The sequence below is a fragment of the Aegilops tauschii genome, chromosome 2 (genome assembly GCF_002575655.3).
Source record: "Aegilops tauschii subsp. strangulata cultivar AL8/78 chromosome 2, Aet v6.0, whole genome shotgun sequence".
Classification (NCBI taxonomy): Eukaryota; Viridiplantae; Streptophyta; class Magnoliopsida; order Poales; family Poaceae; genus Aegilops; species Aegilops tauschii.
In genome coordinates this window covers 487653272-487670229 of record NC_053036.3, presented here as the reverse complement: position 1 = coordinate 487670229, position 16958 = coordinate 487653272, and the positions used below count along the sequence as shown (strand labels likewise).

At 43.8% G+C, this 16958-nt stretch overlaps 2 protein-coding genes across 4 annotated transcripts in view; one reads left to right on the top strand and one right to left on the bottom strand.

The window, feature by feature from the left end:
- The first annotated feature begins 829 nt into the window (after positions 1–829).
- On the top strand, positions 830–3376 carry LOC109781616 (uncharacterized). 2 transcript variants are annotated; one of them, XM_020340208.4, is made up of 6 exons: positions 830–1671; positions 1997–2092; positions 2194–2283; positions 2403–2631; positions 2795–2832; positions 2934–3376. In XM_020340208.4, exons 1-6 carry the CDS (start codon positions 979–981, stop codon positions 3033–3035), a joined length of 1248 nt encoding a protein of 415 aa, XP_020195797.1. In that variant the 5' UTR covers positions 830–978; the 3' UTR covers positions 3036–3376. The 2 variants fall into 2 exon arrangements, with proteins under 2 accessions (XP_020195797.1, XP_073364968.1); XM_073508867.1 differs by having other exon boundaries at positions 863–1671; positions 2194–2287; positions 2407–2631.
- Positions 3377–5305: 1929 nt separating this feature from the next.
- The window catches only part of LOC109781625 (disease resistance protein RPS2), a 37467-nt gene continuing 25814 nt past the window's right edge, over positions 5306–16958 (bottom strand). For both annotated transcript variants that reach the window (XM_020340261.4, XM_020340269.4), the window contains 3 exons: positions 16353–16523; positions 8713–8874; positions 5306–7689 (listed from right to left, as the gene is read on the bottom strand). In XM_020340261.4, coding sequence (XP_020195850.1) covers positions 5554–7689; positions 8713–8874; positions 16353–16523 — 2469 coding nt within the window. In that variant the 3' untranslated portion in view covers positions 5306–5553. The remainder of the gene's footprint in view (positions 7690–8712; positions 8875–16352; positions 16524–16958) is intronic.

Below are 16958 nucleotides of genomic sequence, written 5' to 3'. Positions count from 1 at the left end.
TCTCTCTTTTTTTTACCCGAACATGTCAGTTGCCATATGTTTTGCATGGTACATGGCAAACTGCCCTAGCGTGCACGTAAGCAGATGGCAACTCTTTCTTTTTAAATGGCAACTGCCCTAGCGTGCTTGTGAGCACATGGCAACTCTCTTTTTTACCCGAACATGTTTTTTGCCATGCCTTTTTTTGTAGCGCTACATGGCAACTGCCTAGTGTTAGTAGGTGGCAACTCCTAAAGTTTTGAAATCATGGCAACTGCAGTAGACCAGACCACACATGGCAATAGCTGTAGTTGTCCAAAAAATGGCAATCTGAAACTTTGACCTGAGATGGCAACTGCAGTTGAGCAAACATGGCAACTGTAGTTGTCCGACATGGCAACCGTAGTTCAGCGACATGACAACTGCACTTAAACAAACATGGACGAGGGTCTGGCCCATGGCAACTGCAGGGCGCGCGGTAAAGTGTCACGTGGGGTGTGCGGGACCACGAGGTACGAGGCCTGACGTACCGGGCGTGTGGGCGTTATCTATTTCGCCCACACGCACGCGTGTAAGAGGGACCGGGAGGGAAAAAAAGAGGCGTGTGGGCGCTAGTTGTTTTGCCCACACACAGACGTGTGGGCTGGTCCTCTTAGGCACCACACAGAACGTGTGGGCAGATTCCTTAACGCCCGCACGTGTGGGCAGATTCCTTAACGCCCACACGTGTGGCAGTTATCGGCGTACTTAATTTAAAGCCGGACGCTCCTAGCGTCTTCGTTTAAAAAAAAAATGCTCTGTGTAGGCCAAGCCTTCTTATTACAGCCAACTGGGCAAATGTTCACAAATCGGGCCGCCGGCCCCAACTGCAATTGCGGTACCGTACCGGCGCGCCCGAAATATCAACGGCCGAAGCCGAGAGATATCCACTGGCCACTGGCCAGAGGCCACTGCCAATCTCCTCACTGAGCTCCACGCCACTACCCTTCGCCACCAGCCATGATCATCACCACCGCCGCATTCCCGTCCGTCTCCTCCTTCCACCGCCCGCACCACAGGCCCTGCCCGCGCCGCGCAGTGCTCCAGCTCGTCCGGTCGGCCGCCTCCTCCTCCTCCTCGGCGTGGGAGGAGCGCGAGGAAGCGCGGTGGCTACGCGAGGAACAGCGCTGGCTGCGAGAGGAGCAGCGCTGGCTCCGCGAGGAGTCGCGCTGGCGTGCCGAGCGCGAGGCCCTCCTCGCCGAGATCACGGCGCTCCGTCTGCGCCTCCGCGCGCTCGAGCCGCTCCCGCCCGCCGCCAAGCCCGTGCCTCCTCCCGCACCGGCGGCGCGCGTCGCTCCGCCTCCGCCTCCCCCAGCACCGGCTGCGCGCGTCGCTCCGCCTCCGCCTCCCCCAGCACGGGCTGCGCGCGTCGCTCCGCCTCCGCCTCCCCCAGCACCGGCTGCGCGCGTCGCTCCGCCTCCGCATCCCCCCGCGCCGTCTCCGCGCGTTGCTCCACCTCCGCCTGCGGCACGCGTGGCGCCACCTCCGCCGCCCGCGCCGGCGCCGGTGGCGGAGGAGGTCGAGGTGAGGAAGGAGGTGGTGGTGGTCGAGGAGAAGGCCAAGGCGAAGCCGAAACCGAAGGCGGGGGCCGGCAGCGGCAAGAAGCGGGCGCTGAGGGTCGGGAGCGAAGGCGAGGAAGTGCGGGCGATGCAGGTGAGCGTAGCCGCGGTCGCGCACCTCTCGTTTTGGCTAGGATTCGCCATGCACGACCTGTTGTTGGGCTTGGGCCGAACATGGCAGCGGTTCGACACACTACAGAGATGCTCTGTTCTGTTGGCAATGTTGTGTTTCTTTCTACGTAGCTAGATATCCTCACTGCAAGTTGTGCAATCTGCTGTTGCTCTACCCTACATTGTTAAGAACCGTGGCTGTGAACTAATGCACTTAGGGATAGTACCGATTTGTATATGTGAATGTGAGCTAGAACTTTCTGTGTACATGGTTGTATATAAATCCAAGTGTACCGTGCATCATGCAGGAAGCCTTGGAAAAGCTCGGTTTCTACTCGGGCGAAGAGGACACGGAGTTCTCCAGCTTCTCAACCGGCACCGAACGAGCCGTCAAGACATGGCAGGTCAATATAACGCCCGCCGCATCATACATTCGCTGATACAGCTGTGCTAACTGCTAAGCCAGTATAAACACACAGTACCACATTGCATTTCTTGTTTGCAGGCATCGATAGGGACTACGGAGGACGGCTTGATGACGTCGGAGCTACTCGAGATGCTATTCACAGGACGGACCGAGGACGATATCAGAAAGGCAAGTTCGGAAACTTCAAGCCAGAGTCAGATTTTCAGTGATGTGGTCATGGGTCATGGCGACACATTGAGATCCTGATGCGCACATCTGAGACTGTTATACTTCTGTTTTACTTGCAGGAAGGCGTAAACGGAGCACTTGTTCCACCTGTAACAGAAACTGCAGAGGTTCAGCAACCCGTGGAGGGAAAAATTGACTACAACAAGCACAGAGTGTACCTTCTCGGCGAAAACCGGTGGGAAGATCCATCCAGGCTGACCAAGAAGGATAAGCCGATCAGCGGTTCTACTGCTGCGTCGACAAAGCAGTGCATCACCTGCCGGGGCGAAGGCCGCCTCCTGTGCCTAGGTACTCAAGTCACTGCTGCTTAACTCTACATTGGTATCTAGTGTAAATCCCAGCCTCTGGTGTGCCATAAACCACTGCCATTGGCTTGACTTCTGTACTACTTATTACTGTCAATCTTCTGCGATGTTGTGACTATTGATGCGATCCTTCTTCATTCCTGCAGAATGCGATGGAACAGGTGAGCCCAACATTGAACCGCAGGTGCGCTAGAGTTCGGGTTGCAGAAGCGCACCATGTTATTAATTTAACCTTGTTATTTCTTCTCAAACATGCATTTAATCATTAACTTTTAAAAAATGCAGTTCTTGGTGTGGGTTGGCGAAGACACAAAGTGCCCATACTGTGAAGGCCTTGGCTACACTATATGTGATGTTTGTCAAGGGATTAAAACAGTGCACAGCTAAAGCAGAAGAAGAATGAGCAACATTCAGCCTTAGTTCAACGTCTATGGCAGCTTATATAGATGTTAACTAACTATTCCAGTTTTGTCGCAACATGTTTTCAGTAATATAATCACATTGTCATACTACACTATGAAAATAGATGCATAGAGACCTAGGTAATACCTTTTATTATGTACAATAGAAAATGGGGAAAATAACGAATGAAGCGATTGCTTTGTCAATCAAGCTTGTAAAATTGGCATGCCTTCAAATATTTTCACCATTCATAGTATTTATAGGAAAAACGTATTTATATCTGTCAGCAAGTATTTGATCTTCAGCAAGGCTATGGTGGACTGGTGGTATTTCCAACTTGGTTGATTTTGCCATGCAGTTTACTCCCTCCGTTCCTAAATATTTGTCTTTCTAGAGGTTTCAACAAGTGACTATATACGGAACAAAATGAGTGGATCTACACTCTAAATATGTCTATATACATCCGTATGTGGTAACCATTTGAAATCTTAAAAAAAACAAATATTTAGGAACGGAGGGAGTACATGGGAAGCATGCATTAAACATACTAGCTGCTATGCTTGTACAGGTCATCAAGTTGCTACCATGAGAGATTGAGAGTGAACATAGTTCTACCTCGTAGAATATTACTTTTGAAATGTGGCACTTGGCAAACTTGTAATCCTTTGCTGCCCGCACAGCACAAGGTGAACGTTGCCTGCAAAATATGTCCAACAATGGGAAAACTAGTGAGAACAGATGCTGATTTCCCGATGATAATTCTGGTAACAGGAGATAGAACATACAACACATTGATGGAGTTAACCAACCTATTACTACTAAAGAAAAACGCTGGCTGCTTCTCACAAATGTTCTTTTGAATTTTCTTTTTTAAATAATACATTGTTTGACTATACTAGGTAAAAATATATAATCTGCTGTTTCTGACTTTAAAGCAGAGAAGGAACAGAAATTGGGACAGCAGCAATAACTTGTTCTAACAAGAGGCCGGGATGTCCCAAAAAAGAGAGGCAGGGAGATACCCCTACCGAACAGGCAGAGTCAAAAAATAATAATTTTTAACACAGTCAAAAAAATAAAATAAGAAATAGCAGGCCTGTTGCAGTGTTTACCTCTGCAACTGGAACTAAGATCATTTTCCAATCCAAATGCCTTTCCCTTTCAGATGCACTTCACATGCCATCTTAGATTCTGAATGCTGTGGGCAATGAAGGGCTCATAGGCAAAGTACAAAATAAATGATCGAGAAAAAGAATCTACAAAAGGTACCTCTTTTTTTTAGAAAAGGAGGATGACCCCTGGCCTCTGCATCTGGGCGCAAACAGCTGTACACGTCACGGTCGCCACTGATACACCTCAGCGCCATGCTGCCAAGTACCACCAGCCGACACAGCTTGAAGCCCTTGGAGGATCTGTCGTGCGTAGCACCTGCCGACCAGGCATGACCAAGCTTAGCACCTGTCGGTCAGGCATGACTTGACATCTCCACCGAAGCTCCGTGCAAGACGAAGCCGCTCCACCTCCTGCCTCTGACTTCTAGCCCTGCTCCACAAAACGACGCTCCCAAGAGAGAAACGACACCGCAGTGCCGCCATCGTCCGGTCTGGAACACCAGATCCTAGGGTTTTCCCCGGAGCAATACGAGTGGGTCGACGGTAGTCACATGACGATGCCTTCATCAAGGTAACGACGTGGAACGCCGCCATCGCCCGCCGTCGGCTCGGTTTTCACCAGCAACTACGTCTCCCCGACTCGCAGCTGGTGCCAGATGACGGATCCCGAGATCCGAACACCCAGCCTCAGGCCGACCACCTCTGGCGGAAGAGATGACCACCACCGCCGGCTGCACCGGTCAGAACAGATCTGATCGAAGGTGCCACCGACGAGACCACCAGGCCCTCCACGCCGCCGTCGCCGATCTGAAGGCAGCCTGCACGCCACCGCAGCCAAGCCGGCCGCCGCCGACCGCAGCCGCCGCCGCCGCCCGAAGGCATGTTTCTACAAAAGGTACCTCTATAAACTAGAAATGTTGAAGCCATTTTTACTTCAAATATAATCCAATCAATGAAACATTTCGCCTGATCTCATCAAATCAGTCGATCCCTATATTGTAACAAAGTGGTGCATCCCATGCCATATGCTTTATGTTCATGCCAGATCTAAGGTTTGGCTCAAATCTTGAGAAGGGTAATGATCCTATGTAACTGGGTTAATAATGACCCTGAAACTTGTTTGTGAAGAGATTGCACAAGTGATAAGACACAAGGTCACAGACCCTTATTGACTGTGATTTAAATAAACAAATCGTATTACATGAATGCAATATCAGCAAATTGCAGAGTATACCATGTACACGAATGTAGTTCTAAGAATGTATAGAAGCTACGCCGTCACATATACAAATTTTAAACAATTTAAAAGGAGACCTCTTATTTGTGTGAAGACTGAAGACAGAACTAAGCCGCCTGCATGCCATACAAAAGCAATTGAAATTGGGGCTCTGTCAGATTGGAATGAAGTAGGTTCTCTCCACATATGCCGCCTCCTCCCAATTTTCCCACTGCAGTTTCCCCCACCATTCAAATGAGCCACATATCTGCTTCAGTTTCCCATAGTTACGCGTGCAGCTCAGCGGGATGCTTCTCAGATTTGGGCACTCCTCCACCCGAAGGGTCTCAAGGCATGGAAATTCTCTTGGTTTACAAATACTACTCAGCTTCTTGAGTTGCGTCAATGCAATCAATCTCAACTTTGGGAAGTCATTCTGCCCTGTGTCATTCCGTGAAGTTTCTACAATAGCATGATCTTCTTGTTTATCTGAAGCATGACCCTGCACTTTCAGTTGTTCTCCACACTGCTCCTCGTCTTCCCGATCTTCAAAAAATTCGAGCATCCCATCACAATGAGATATGAAAAGCCTCTCAAGAAGACGAAGTCTTCGGACCCATGTGATGTTCAACAACTTGGGGCACTGTGAAATGATCAATTTGCAGATATACTGAAAATTATGGGGCATTGGCGCAACAACGACACTTTGCAACGAGGGAAGAACTGACAGGGTCAGGAACTGCAACTGTGAAGTTGTAAGCTCGGCATCAGCAACGACTGTGTTCAGGTCATAGCATGATTGAACATACAGCTCCTCAAGGTGCTCCATGTGGCCGAGGTCAGAGATTTTGATTGATTGCATATCTGCACAATACTTCAAGTTTAAGCGATGTGTTGACTTTGCCAAAGGACCAGGCATGTTCAATTTCTTTAGCACATCCTCTGCATAAATAGTGATTCCGAGGAAGAGTAGTTGTTCCTTCAGGGAATCCAGATTCAGGTCGTCAACATCACGGATACCATAGCGGCTGCGAAAGAGATTGAGCACTTTCAACTTGTGCAACTTTGAGCAGTTGTTCAAGGTATCTTCAAGTGCAGTAGTCACACTCAGATCCAAATGCCTCAACTCTTTTAGTAACCATAGGCGCTCAGGTAACCTCACAATGTGTGTGTGAGACAAATTCAGATGCTCCAATGCAACCAATGTCTTACAATCTGGAAGTGATGTTATTGCAGTATGAGAAAGATCGAGCACTTTCAAGGTCGCCATAGTTCTAAAAAATCCATTGCTCATCTTGTTCAAATTTGGGTTGTTCTGGATCAACAATGTAGTGACGTTTTTGCACTTCGGCGAGAAAGAAAGCTCTGTAATGTTATTAGACATGATGGAGATCCTGGTAGCTTCTTTCCATTCTCCAGCTGATGGAGCATTATCCAAGGCCATCCCTGGCTGAACAAGAAATTTTGCATCTGACTTGTTGACCAACCAAAACCCCAGTTGCCTAATTGTATGGTGCATTTTTACCTCTGAAGACATTGAGCCACTGACCTGCAACAAGCAAGCTGAAACAAGTCTGCGAATTATCTGATAACCCTTTCCAGAACCATTTAATAGAAAACCTTCAGCTAACCAGTAATCAACAAGTTGCTCTTTACTGATAGAACCATATTCTGGGAAAAGAATACAGTATAGGAAACACTGTTGTTGAGTGGGTATGAGCCTGTCGTAGCTGTATTTCAACCGACCAAACATTTCATCCACACCATCAATATTGTCCATATTGGTAGCAATTGCACCCGCAGCTGATCTCCACTGTCCCTCTTCCAAGCATGCCACAGCAGTCCCAATGACACTGAGTGCAAGTGGCAGGCCTCCACAACTTTGGGCTATTTTCATAGCGTGCTCTCTAGTCTGGGAACCAAGCGATTCAACTGCTACACTAGCCTCCTTGCTCAGCTTGCTCAAGAACAGTTTCCATGAAGCATCGTTACCCAAAATCTGCATCTCAATCAAGCTTCTTTGTGCATTCATCTGGAAGCATATTTCTCGGTAACGTGATGTGAGGATCAGCTTGCTCTGGCTATTGGTATCTGGAGTTGGGATACCAACATCCTCCAGTCGGAATTTCTTCCTCACATCATCAAGCAGGATTACATATCTTTTCCTAGCAAGTGCCTTTACCAAGAATCTGGCTCGTTTGGCAATTGGCTCTTCATCATTCCATGGCAAGTTGAGTCTTTCGGAGATAGTCCGTTGTATCTCCACTGTGTTCAGCGTCTCTGAATTGGACACTTCAATAAAGATAACAACCTGGCACAAGCAAATTAAGGAAAAATGGGAACATGAATTATAGCTAGAAGGTAATGAATAGAAATATAACCTAAAAAGTAGAGATGATGAGATGGCATCAGTGAAGGATGTACCAAAAAAGAGATGCATGTATGTGTCAAAAAACAAATACACAAAAAAGTTAACAATACCAATTTACGCAGCTACATTTTACGCATATTTACTTGGTTTACAAAAATATGCTTAAAAGAGCAACCTTTTAAGGATTTTGTGGGAAACAGCAAAATGACGCACACTAATTGCATCAAATAGCAATGCATTTTTCATGTCCATATCTACTGGCTAATGTTTACCTATAATATTAAATTTCTTATCCCTGTGCAAGAACACCAACATTACTTCAGACTTAACTACTTCAGTGCACTGTGTAGCTGTTCTACAATGAAACTTGTTGTCTTCACTAAAATGCATGGCAGCCAAATTTTCTCTTTGTTGTTTATACATAACATTTCTTTGACTATCATTTCAAATGTAAGCATGGTCACTGAAATAAGTATTCTCTTAAGTTAAATAGCAACATTAATGTACAGATAAATATGCACTCTGAGGGATAAATTGCAGTCTTGGAGAAAGCAGCATGAGAGTAATTTTTCTACACCCAGGCTCGGTGCACCCACGCAAAGAAAACGTAGCAAAACATTTCAAAAAATTCTGAAACTTTATGTGAATGATTATCAACAAATGTTATGAGTGCTTGCAAAGTTTGGTGCTCAAATAACATTCGAGGAGCTCTCTACAAAAAAGGCAAATTCACTGAAAATTAGTCAAAATGTAAGGGCACTGTTTGAGCAGATTTTGTAATTTTATCTTTTTTGTAGAGAGCTCCTCGAATGTTATGTGACCACCAAACTTTGCAAGCCCCCATAACATTTGTTGATGCTCATTCCCACAAAGTTTCAGAATTTTTTTGCTATGTTTTCTTGCGTGGGTGCACCGTGGGTGCACGGAAGGTGGGTGCAGCCACTACTTTCCCAAGCAGCATACCTGATACTGATGGACCTTCTTTTCAAGATCATTGTTGAAAACATGTAGAAGCATCGTCTTGCCAACACCTCCTTGACCCCACACACCAATTATGTTTGAGTAGCCCTTCTCAAACAGATCATGGAGCTGACTCAGCATGGTCTCCAAACCAAACGGCTTGATCTGAGGCATGGATCAACTTGTTAGTACTGATAAATCAAGACAGCTTGTTATTGGTAAATCAAGATTATTTCCAATCCAACCACTGAGGTGAAAATGAAGGCTGAAATTTGCTCATCTCTCTCAATATTAAGACTGAGGCCTTGAATGACAAGTACCTGGGGCTCCCGACTGGCCGCATGCATCTTTCAGATGCAGAGGCCGGGGGTGATCCTCCTTTTCAAAAAAAAACCTGGGGCTCCAGACTGCCCTTGGACTTGATAAAGGTGATAGTTTCCAGTATTTGGTTGATCGTCTAATTCAGAGACTAATGGGATGGAAGGAGAAGTGTTTATCTTCTGGAGGGAAAGAGGTTCTCTTAAAATCAGTTGTGCAAGCTATACCAACTTATGCGATGGTCTTTAAAACTCCTAAAAAATGAACAGGAATCACATATGCGATGTCTCGTTTTGGTGGGGTGATGATACAACCCAGAGGAAGATGCGCTGGTTCGCATGGTCGAAGATGTGTATACCAAAGAAGAAAGGTGGTGTGGGGTTTAGGGTTATTCATTGTTTCACTCTTGCACTATTGGAAAAACAGGCTTGGCGTCTTATTGATAACCCAGATTCACTATGTGTTGTTATTCTCAAGGCTAAATATTTCCCTGATGGAGATCTTATGAATGCTACTTTGAAAACGAAACATATTATACTTGGCAGCACATTATGGCAGGAGTGGACACCTTGATATGTGGTCACATATTGAGAATTGGCGACAACGAGAGAGTTAAAATTTGGGAGGATTCATGGATCCCACAATCACCCACGCGAAAGGTGCTAACCGTCTGAGCAGTAATCTTTCTTTGTTAGGTCTGTGATCTCATTGACCCCTCAACAGGAGACTGGGATGTACAATTGGTGAATCAAACATTTTGGCAAGTAGATGCTCAAAGGATTTTTCGTTACATGAAAGGACGAATTTTTTGGCTTGGAGTCATACGAAGATTGGTATTTTTATGGTGCGGTCAGCCTACCATTCGGAGTGGGAGAACTAGTTTGGTCATAGATTGCAGGCTTCTATAGGCCCATCTACACCTACCGATACTTGGGATTCGGTTTGGAGTTTACTCTGGCCATCCAAAATCAAGATCTTCATTTGGAGGGCTTTACATAGTGCTATTCCATGTCGAGCTATTCTTGCGGAATGACACATTAAGGTGAAATCACATTGCCCGACATGCAATCTTGGCCTGGACAATGTTAGAAACTTGTTGTTTGAGTGTCCCCTCGTTGGAAATATGCACTAGAGGCAATTTTAAATGTTATTATTTATTTTCAAGTTTATAATTATGTTTATGTTCTGTGCTATAATTGCAATGGTTCTCGAGTCTGCATATCCAAGAGGCTTAAGAGGAAAACTAATATGCATGTGTGGAATCATAATGGTAAAATAGATTCCTAGTCTCGCCTCTAAGACTAGTTCAAGTGCTGCATGATGGTTCTGTTTTCCTAATCATGGGCATAAGTTAGTGTAACAAGGATACCGACAACTTTGAGGACACAGTGTTAGAAGAACACTTGTGTTGAACTGACCCAAATTGAATGTTATACTAAGAGATCCTTTCGTCACAAGCTTATAGTATACAACACAAAAATGTTAAACTATGCATGTTTCCTTAGACTATGATAGTATCAGGTTCATACCGGATGATGCACTTTGTGGGTTCTTCAACCTTAATAGAAACTTACAAATTCATCAAAAAGGTAATGACAAGGGACTAGATAGCTCGAGACTTGGATTTTCTCTTCCGACGATGGAGAGCTATTCTTAGGACCCTCTCGTGTGACGGTATACATCATCGTCTAGCAAGACATAGCGTGATTCAATCACAGGGATGCCAGAACGCGGGAACGAGAAAAGAGAACAAAACTGGTAACGAGGAAACTAGCATAGTGATCAAGTTGTTGTTCACGGGGATGCCGATAAATCTCACCTCGGATTTTGTAAAATATCGCGAAGCAAAAGGAATAACGCACGGTAACTACAGGTTCACTCGATAATAATTCGTGTAGGTATAGGGGTCAATATTTATGTCCATGGTTCCGCTATTGATCGTTGAACGGAAGGAGTTCCGGTCATGTCTATACTTTACCGAACCTATGGTATCATATGCTTAAGGGTCAACGATTTGTCGAGTACTAGATAGGTTAGGAGCTTAAGAGAAAATCATCAGAAAAGTTTCAGAGATGTTGAAAATAGTTTCGAGAGAGAACCGGAAGTGTTTCAGTGAAACGGAAAGCGTTTTGGAGAAAACCAGATAAACCGGGAGACCAAAAATGTTTCGAAGGGGATAAAAAGTTTATGGGAAGATTGCAGAATTTTTTGGAACCTCACGGAGACATAGGAGCGCCATGGCCCAGCCACAGTAAGCAAGGCCTATAGGTGGCTAACCCCATGGGCCTTAGAGGCCCATTAGGAGGGCGCCCCCTCCTTGGCGCCCAACCCTAGGTTGGTGCGATAGGGCTGGGGTGTGGGGCCCACCCCTTGTTGCGCCCTCCCTAGGGGGAGGGAGCCCCTCCTCCAACTCTCCTCCCTGCCCCTGCGCCCATATATAGTGAAGGGGACAACCCCTCTATTTGCACAATTCCAGGCGCAAGCTAGGCTGCCCCTCCCCTCTCTCGTTCTCCACCAGAATAGTTCCATCACGCCGCAAGGCTGCTCCACCTCTAGTTCTTCGGCACCGCTAAGTTTTAGATAGTGAATCGCTGCCGAATCAATGTTTACATATGCGTATATATCTACAGAGAGATCGTTCTTTCGATCTTCACTCGAGGGAGAAAATTCTCGCGGTTGGGAGGATGTAAATCCTAACTGCAGGAATCTGTATCAATGATCTTCACCGACTCTTCTTCTGCTGCAACTCTAGTTGGTAAAGATCCAATCTAATCCGCATCTGCATCTTCATAGTTCTTGGGTTTGATCCGCAAGATGATATTTTTGTTTTCTACTACTATGTTTTTCCCAACACCCATGGCTGTTGAAGTTTGGAAGTTACTAGGGGTGTATGATATTATTAAAAGGGTGTGCCAGGTTGACCTTTCAGGTGCAGTGGTACTTGAGTACGTGCTATGTTTACCGGACCATGACATTCAGGTTCTTGGTTTGCCTAAACTGAGAGAGACGCTTGCCACAATGCCCTGGTACTTGTGGTACGAGCGCATGAAGCTTATTCATGGAAAAGAGACCCAAAGTGCATCACAAATTAGTCTTGTGGTGGGAAGGCTGGCAGCGAACTACATTATATTGCATGTAAGCCAAAGGCCAAGATTTGGTCTGCTGGATGGATGAAGCCAAGAGTTGGATACATGAAGTTCAATGTTTATGCTGGTTTTGACTATGATTTGCTTGAAGGAACCGTTGGTGCCATCCTCCGAGTTCACAATGGAAAGTTCATAGCTGCAGCAAACGAAAAAGTTGATATTTGCTTCGACTCCACAACAGAGCATTAGCGGTGAGATTCAGTATGAACCTTGCACGTACGGTTGGTTGTAGCAAGATAGAGATCAATTCGGATAGTGCGGAGGTCATTACAGCTTTGCAAGATGGTAACTCTTCTTCAATAGCTAGCTTTACCTTTGACGACTGTTACTACATGTCACTAGATTTTAATCATATAATTTATGAACATTGTATTAGAGAGAGTAACCAGGTAACTCATGAACTAGCTAGGATAGCTAGATTTGCTCCTTCTAATGTTTCGATGGATTATTGTAAGGAGCCGGTGGTATCCATGATTGTAGATGATGCAACAACCCTTATGAATGAATAAAGGAGGAGATGATTGTAAAAAGAAGCCTCAACTACAAAAATGCCTTTCTGCTCCCGAGCTCAAATGAGCTTGGTGAACAGTAAAATCGAAAAAAATTCAAAAAAATTCCTTTTTTTGGGAGAAACACTGAATTTTGTTTTTTTGCCACGCGCTTCTAGGAATGAGATTCCATGAAGAATTTTTGCAAGCTCTTAAAACTTTTGTCAATGTTTCTCACAAAAAAATTAGAACTTTTTGAATTTTTTTGAATTTTGTTTTGATTTTGCTGTTGAGCTCGGGTGCAGAAACTCTGGGTCCCCTCGGTCGTGTCCAGGGAGCTCCTATGCGCCGCATTTTGCGGCGATTTGCGAGCGTGACGCACAGGAGCCGTGCGACTGGGCCGGCCCATTGAGAGGCACCCGCGAATTGTATTTATAGTAGTAAAAATCGCAAAAACAGAAATCAAACCTGTGACGCCCATCTCCTCAACGAGTGGTGCTAGCCACTGGAGCTAATTGCTCCATGTAATTAAAAGTGCATCGCGACCTTATTTAAGACTTAAAGTTGCGGGATATTCCCTGTTGCATGTTATTTTCTGTACATGTATACATTTTTTAAAATTGAACACACTTCGGAAAACATGAAACGAATTTTTGAATAAATGTGAACAAGATTTCAAATTCTGAAAAAAGTTTTTAGAAAACACGAATTTGTTTTGGGACTTCAAACAGATTTTAAAAAAATTGTGAAGATTTTCTAAAAACAAGAACCAATATTTGTGAAGGTGATTCTTTTTCCGTTTCGAACAATTTCTAAAATAGATGAACAAATTTTGAAATTTTATTTTCTTAGTAAAAATGAATAAATGTTGAAATCATGAAGGTTTTTCAAAATAATTAACCAAAATTGAAGTTCCAAACATTTTTAGTCATCTGCGAACAAAATTTGAAGATTTCAACATTATTTAGAAAAGTGAACAACTTTTTGAATGCGAACATTTGCAAATTTGTGAACCAATTTTAAAAGCTCAAACATTTTGTCAAAACATGTACAATTTTTAGGAACCTCAAACATTTTTTCTCAACAAAATCTGAACAAAATAGGAAGTGAGAACATTTATTGAAATTATGAACAGTTTTCTGAAAACAGGATAAAAAATTAGAATTCAAAAAATATTTTTAAACACTTATTAAAATCACGAACATATTTTGAATTTTTAGAACAAATTTTGAAATGGCGAACAATTTTGAAAATCCCAAACAATTTGAAATGGGAACACATTTTGAATCCGTGAACAAAAATGTGAAAAAGAGAACACTTTTTAAAAATTTGTGAACATTTTTTGGAAACAGGAACATTTATTGAAATCCCGGTGTACTAAAAAATGAAAGAAAACATTCTGAACAATTTTTGAAAAACAGAAACTTTTTTTGAAGTACCCAATTTTTTAGAAATGTGAACATTTTTTGAATTTATGAACAATTAGGAAAACACAGCCATTTTTAAAACCATGAACAATTTTTTGAGTTTCTGAACAACTTTTGCAATATTAACTTTTGTAAAAAAGATATTAAACTTGAAAAATAAGAAAACGAATAAAGAAAAAAGAAACAGAAAAGAAAAACAAAAAAACAAAGAAAGAAGAAAAAACAAAATAAAACAGAAAGAACATAAGGTTCCCATTTCATCTTTCTTTCCACCACCCCTTCGTCCAACCTTTCATGTATATGATAATCAATCAGCTCTTACCTTCTCAACCAATTTCACTTTAATTTACATACCAAACATCTAATCAAAATACAAGGTAATTTACGGGCAGAATTTGATGGACATTTATTTACACAATCACATTATTATTGACAGGTAAATCACAAACTAACGTACTAAAATATTTATATCCCGTTGCAACGCACGGGCATTGTTCTAGTAGCATAAAATTACCGCAATTCGCGCTAGGATTCCAAAAAACTACCACTTTACAAAATTTCCAAAAAGCTACCACAAAGTTGGTTGGTTGTTTCAAGAAAAAAATGATTGTATGGTTTAAAATTAAAATTGCTTTTATTTATGACAGGTCGGGCCGCTCCTAAACAAACCGTTTGTTTGACCGTTAACTTACATGTGAGGCCCCTTCCGGCCAAAGAAACTCATTTGGGGCAGAAGGAGGGGTCTTTTCTGCCCCTTAACAGGTTGACGGTGTCTATGTGCGGTGATGGCGGTCGAGGGGTGGTCTTGGATGTCGGGGCGACGACCTTGGTGGTGGGAGCAGCAGTGCTCATGGGCGGAGCTTGCGGCTAGGGTGTTGGCTGGTTACATGGTCGTGAGGGCAGTGTGGTAGCTAATGTGCGACCATCAGTAGTGGCGGTGCAACGAGCGTCTTCGTGGCGTGCTGCACTACGTCCTGCCAAGACAGCGGCGGCGGCGCCTACGGGCGTCATCTACTTCTTGAAGCCGTCCTCGTGGTTCCTCTTTGTCTTCCACATTGCTCCAGGGGAATTCTTGATCCCTGATCGGGCGGTGGCGGTGCTCCAGTGTCGTGCCTTTCCTGAAGGCGCCGCTTTGGAGTACACGGTTCATCGTGCATGGCTTCAACTCTTCGTAGTGACCCATTCATGATTGAGGGCTCCGAAGACATCGAGCGGTGCCCTCTCTTCCTTCTTGTAGATGGCTTGGAGTTGTATGGGAGTAGTGTAGCTGTTCTTAACGCCCATGTTTCTTGCCTTGTGTGTGTTGTTCTATCGAGTTGTATAAGTTTGGTCGTAGTGGGGCGAGAGCCTTTCTCAGTATGTATGGTTTGCTACTAATTATGCCAAAATTAGAAGGGAAGATGAGATTTTTGAGGCGGTGAATATCCACATCTATTGGCCTAGGTTTTCAAAAAAAAAAAACTTTACATTGGTACAAGATTTTCTTGAGTCAGACCCTTTTAAATGGATCACGAGTAATATTTTGTTAGTAAAACTAACGGTCAAAGTTAGCCTGTGGATTCCTTGTACACCCAAAAGGAGGTATTCATGGAACCCTTGTGGCCTCAGGCCCAGCGACCCTAACCGCTAATCTCATGTCAACAACTCATACCAGTGTGTGTTCATCCGGCTGCTGTGATCGAGAACAAGTGGGAGGCAGAGAGCTGCGAGGATGGAGGGTCCATGGAATGGACGATAATCTGTTTCAAGTCATGCGCGCGCGCGCACACACACACACTCTCTGCTTGGATCATCAGATGGGGTCGAAATAAGTTTTCTACCCATGGAACCGAGGCATTAGTCATCAACTAATAAGAAGTTTAGTACTCCCTCTGTAAACTAATATAAGAGCGTGTAGATCACTAAAGTAGTAATCTAAACGCTCTTATATTAGTTTATGGAGGGAGTAACTATTGATTATTTTAGGATGGGTTTCGCAGTGTTGTGCAATAAACATTGTGAGCAGATCCCAAGCATATGTATTTAAAAAATATGTAAGCAGCTCCCTGCATAAGGCATATCCATAATTCTACCAGATTATCTTGTGTACTCCCTCCGTTCCTAAATATAAGTCTTTTTAGATATTCTACTACGAACTACATACGGATGTATATAGACATATTTTAGTGTGTAGATTCACTCATTTTGCTCTGTATGTAGTCCCTAGTATATTGCAGGGTTGAAAAGAAAATACAAGCTCGATCAATCTCAATTTTGAAACATACCTCTGTTCTTTCTGTTTCAGCAAGCCAATCCATTATATGTGTCATACTAGCTGGTCTGTTTGTTGGATCGTGTTCTATGCACTCAATCCCAATCTCAGCGCACACTCGTATTTGTTCATAATGTTGGTTTCTCTGTGATAGCTCCAACCTATTGTTCCAACTTTCAAGCACCTATGAAATTGCCATATTGTATACGAAATGGATCAGAGACATCTCCTTACGTAAACTAAAGCACATATGTATTCTGTATGCGAACCCCACACCCGATGTTGACACGTAAAGTCATAAACCACATCAATTCAAATTACAACAGATGATGCGCTCTCTCATAGTTTCTCATGTGATCTAGCACCATGAAAATTGCACTTTTAAGTTTGATTAAAAATCTACAGACAAATGGTACACTACTTCTTTAAGATAATAATAACTTATGCGACTCAAGAAAACCTTCTGATCCATTTAAAAGGGTTCGACTCAAGAAAATCTTCATCCCTCCTTGTAGTCTTTTTAGTAGTGATCCATGTTCATACCTTTTTTCTTTGAAAAGTAGCAGGAGCCCAAATAGTCCAAGATGAAAAATATCACAATATATACAGATCTTTTACT

What these genes read in the sequence shown, in the direction of transcription:
- LOC109781616 (XM_020340208.4), top strand. Translation starts at nt 979, where the DNA reads ATGATCATCACCACCGCCGCATTCCCGTCCGTCTCCTCCTTCCACCGC. An exon ending in GAGCCGTCAAGACATGGCAG is followed by an intron (nt 2,093 to 2,193) that starts GTCAATATAACG and finishes TCTTGTTTGCAG; the next exon opens with GCATCGATAGGGACTACGGA. An exon ending in CCGAGGACGATATCAGAAAG is followed by an intron (nt 2,284 to 2,402) that starts GCAAGTTCGGAA and finishes TTTTACTTGCAG; the next exon opens with GAAGGCGTAAACGGAGCACT.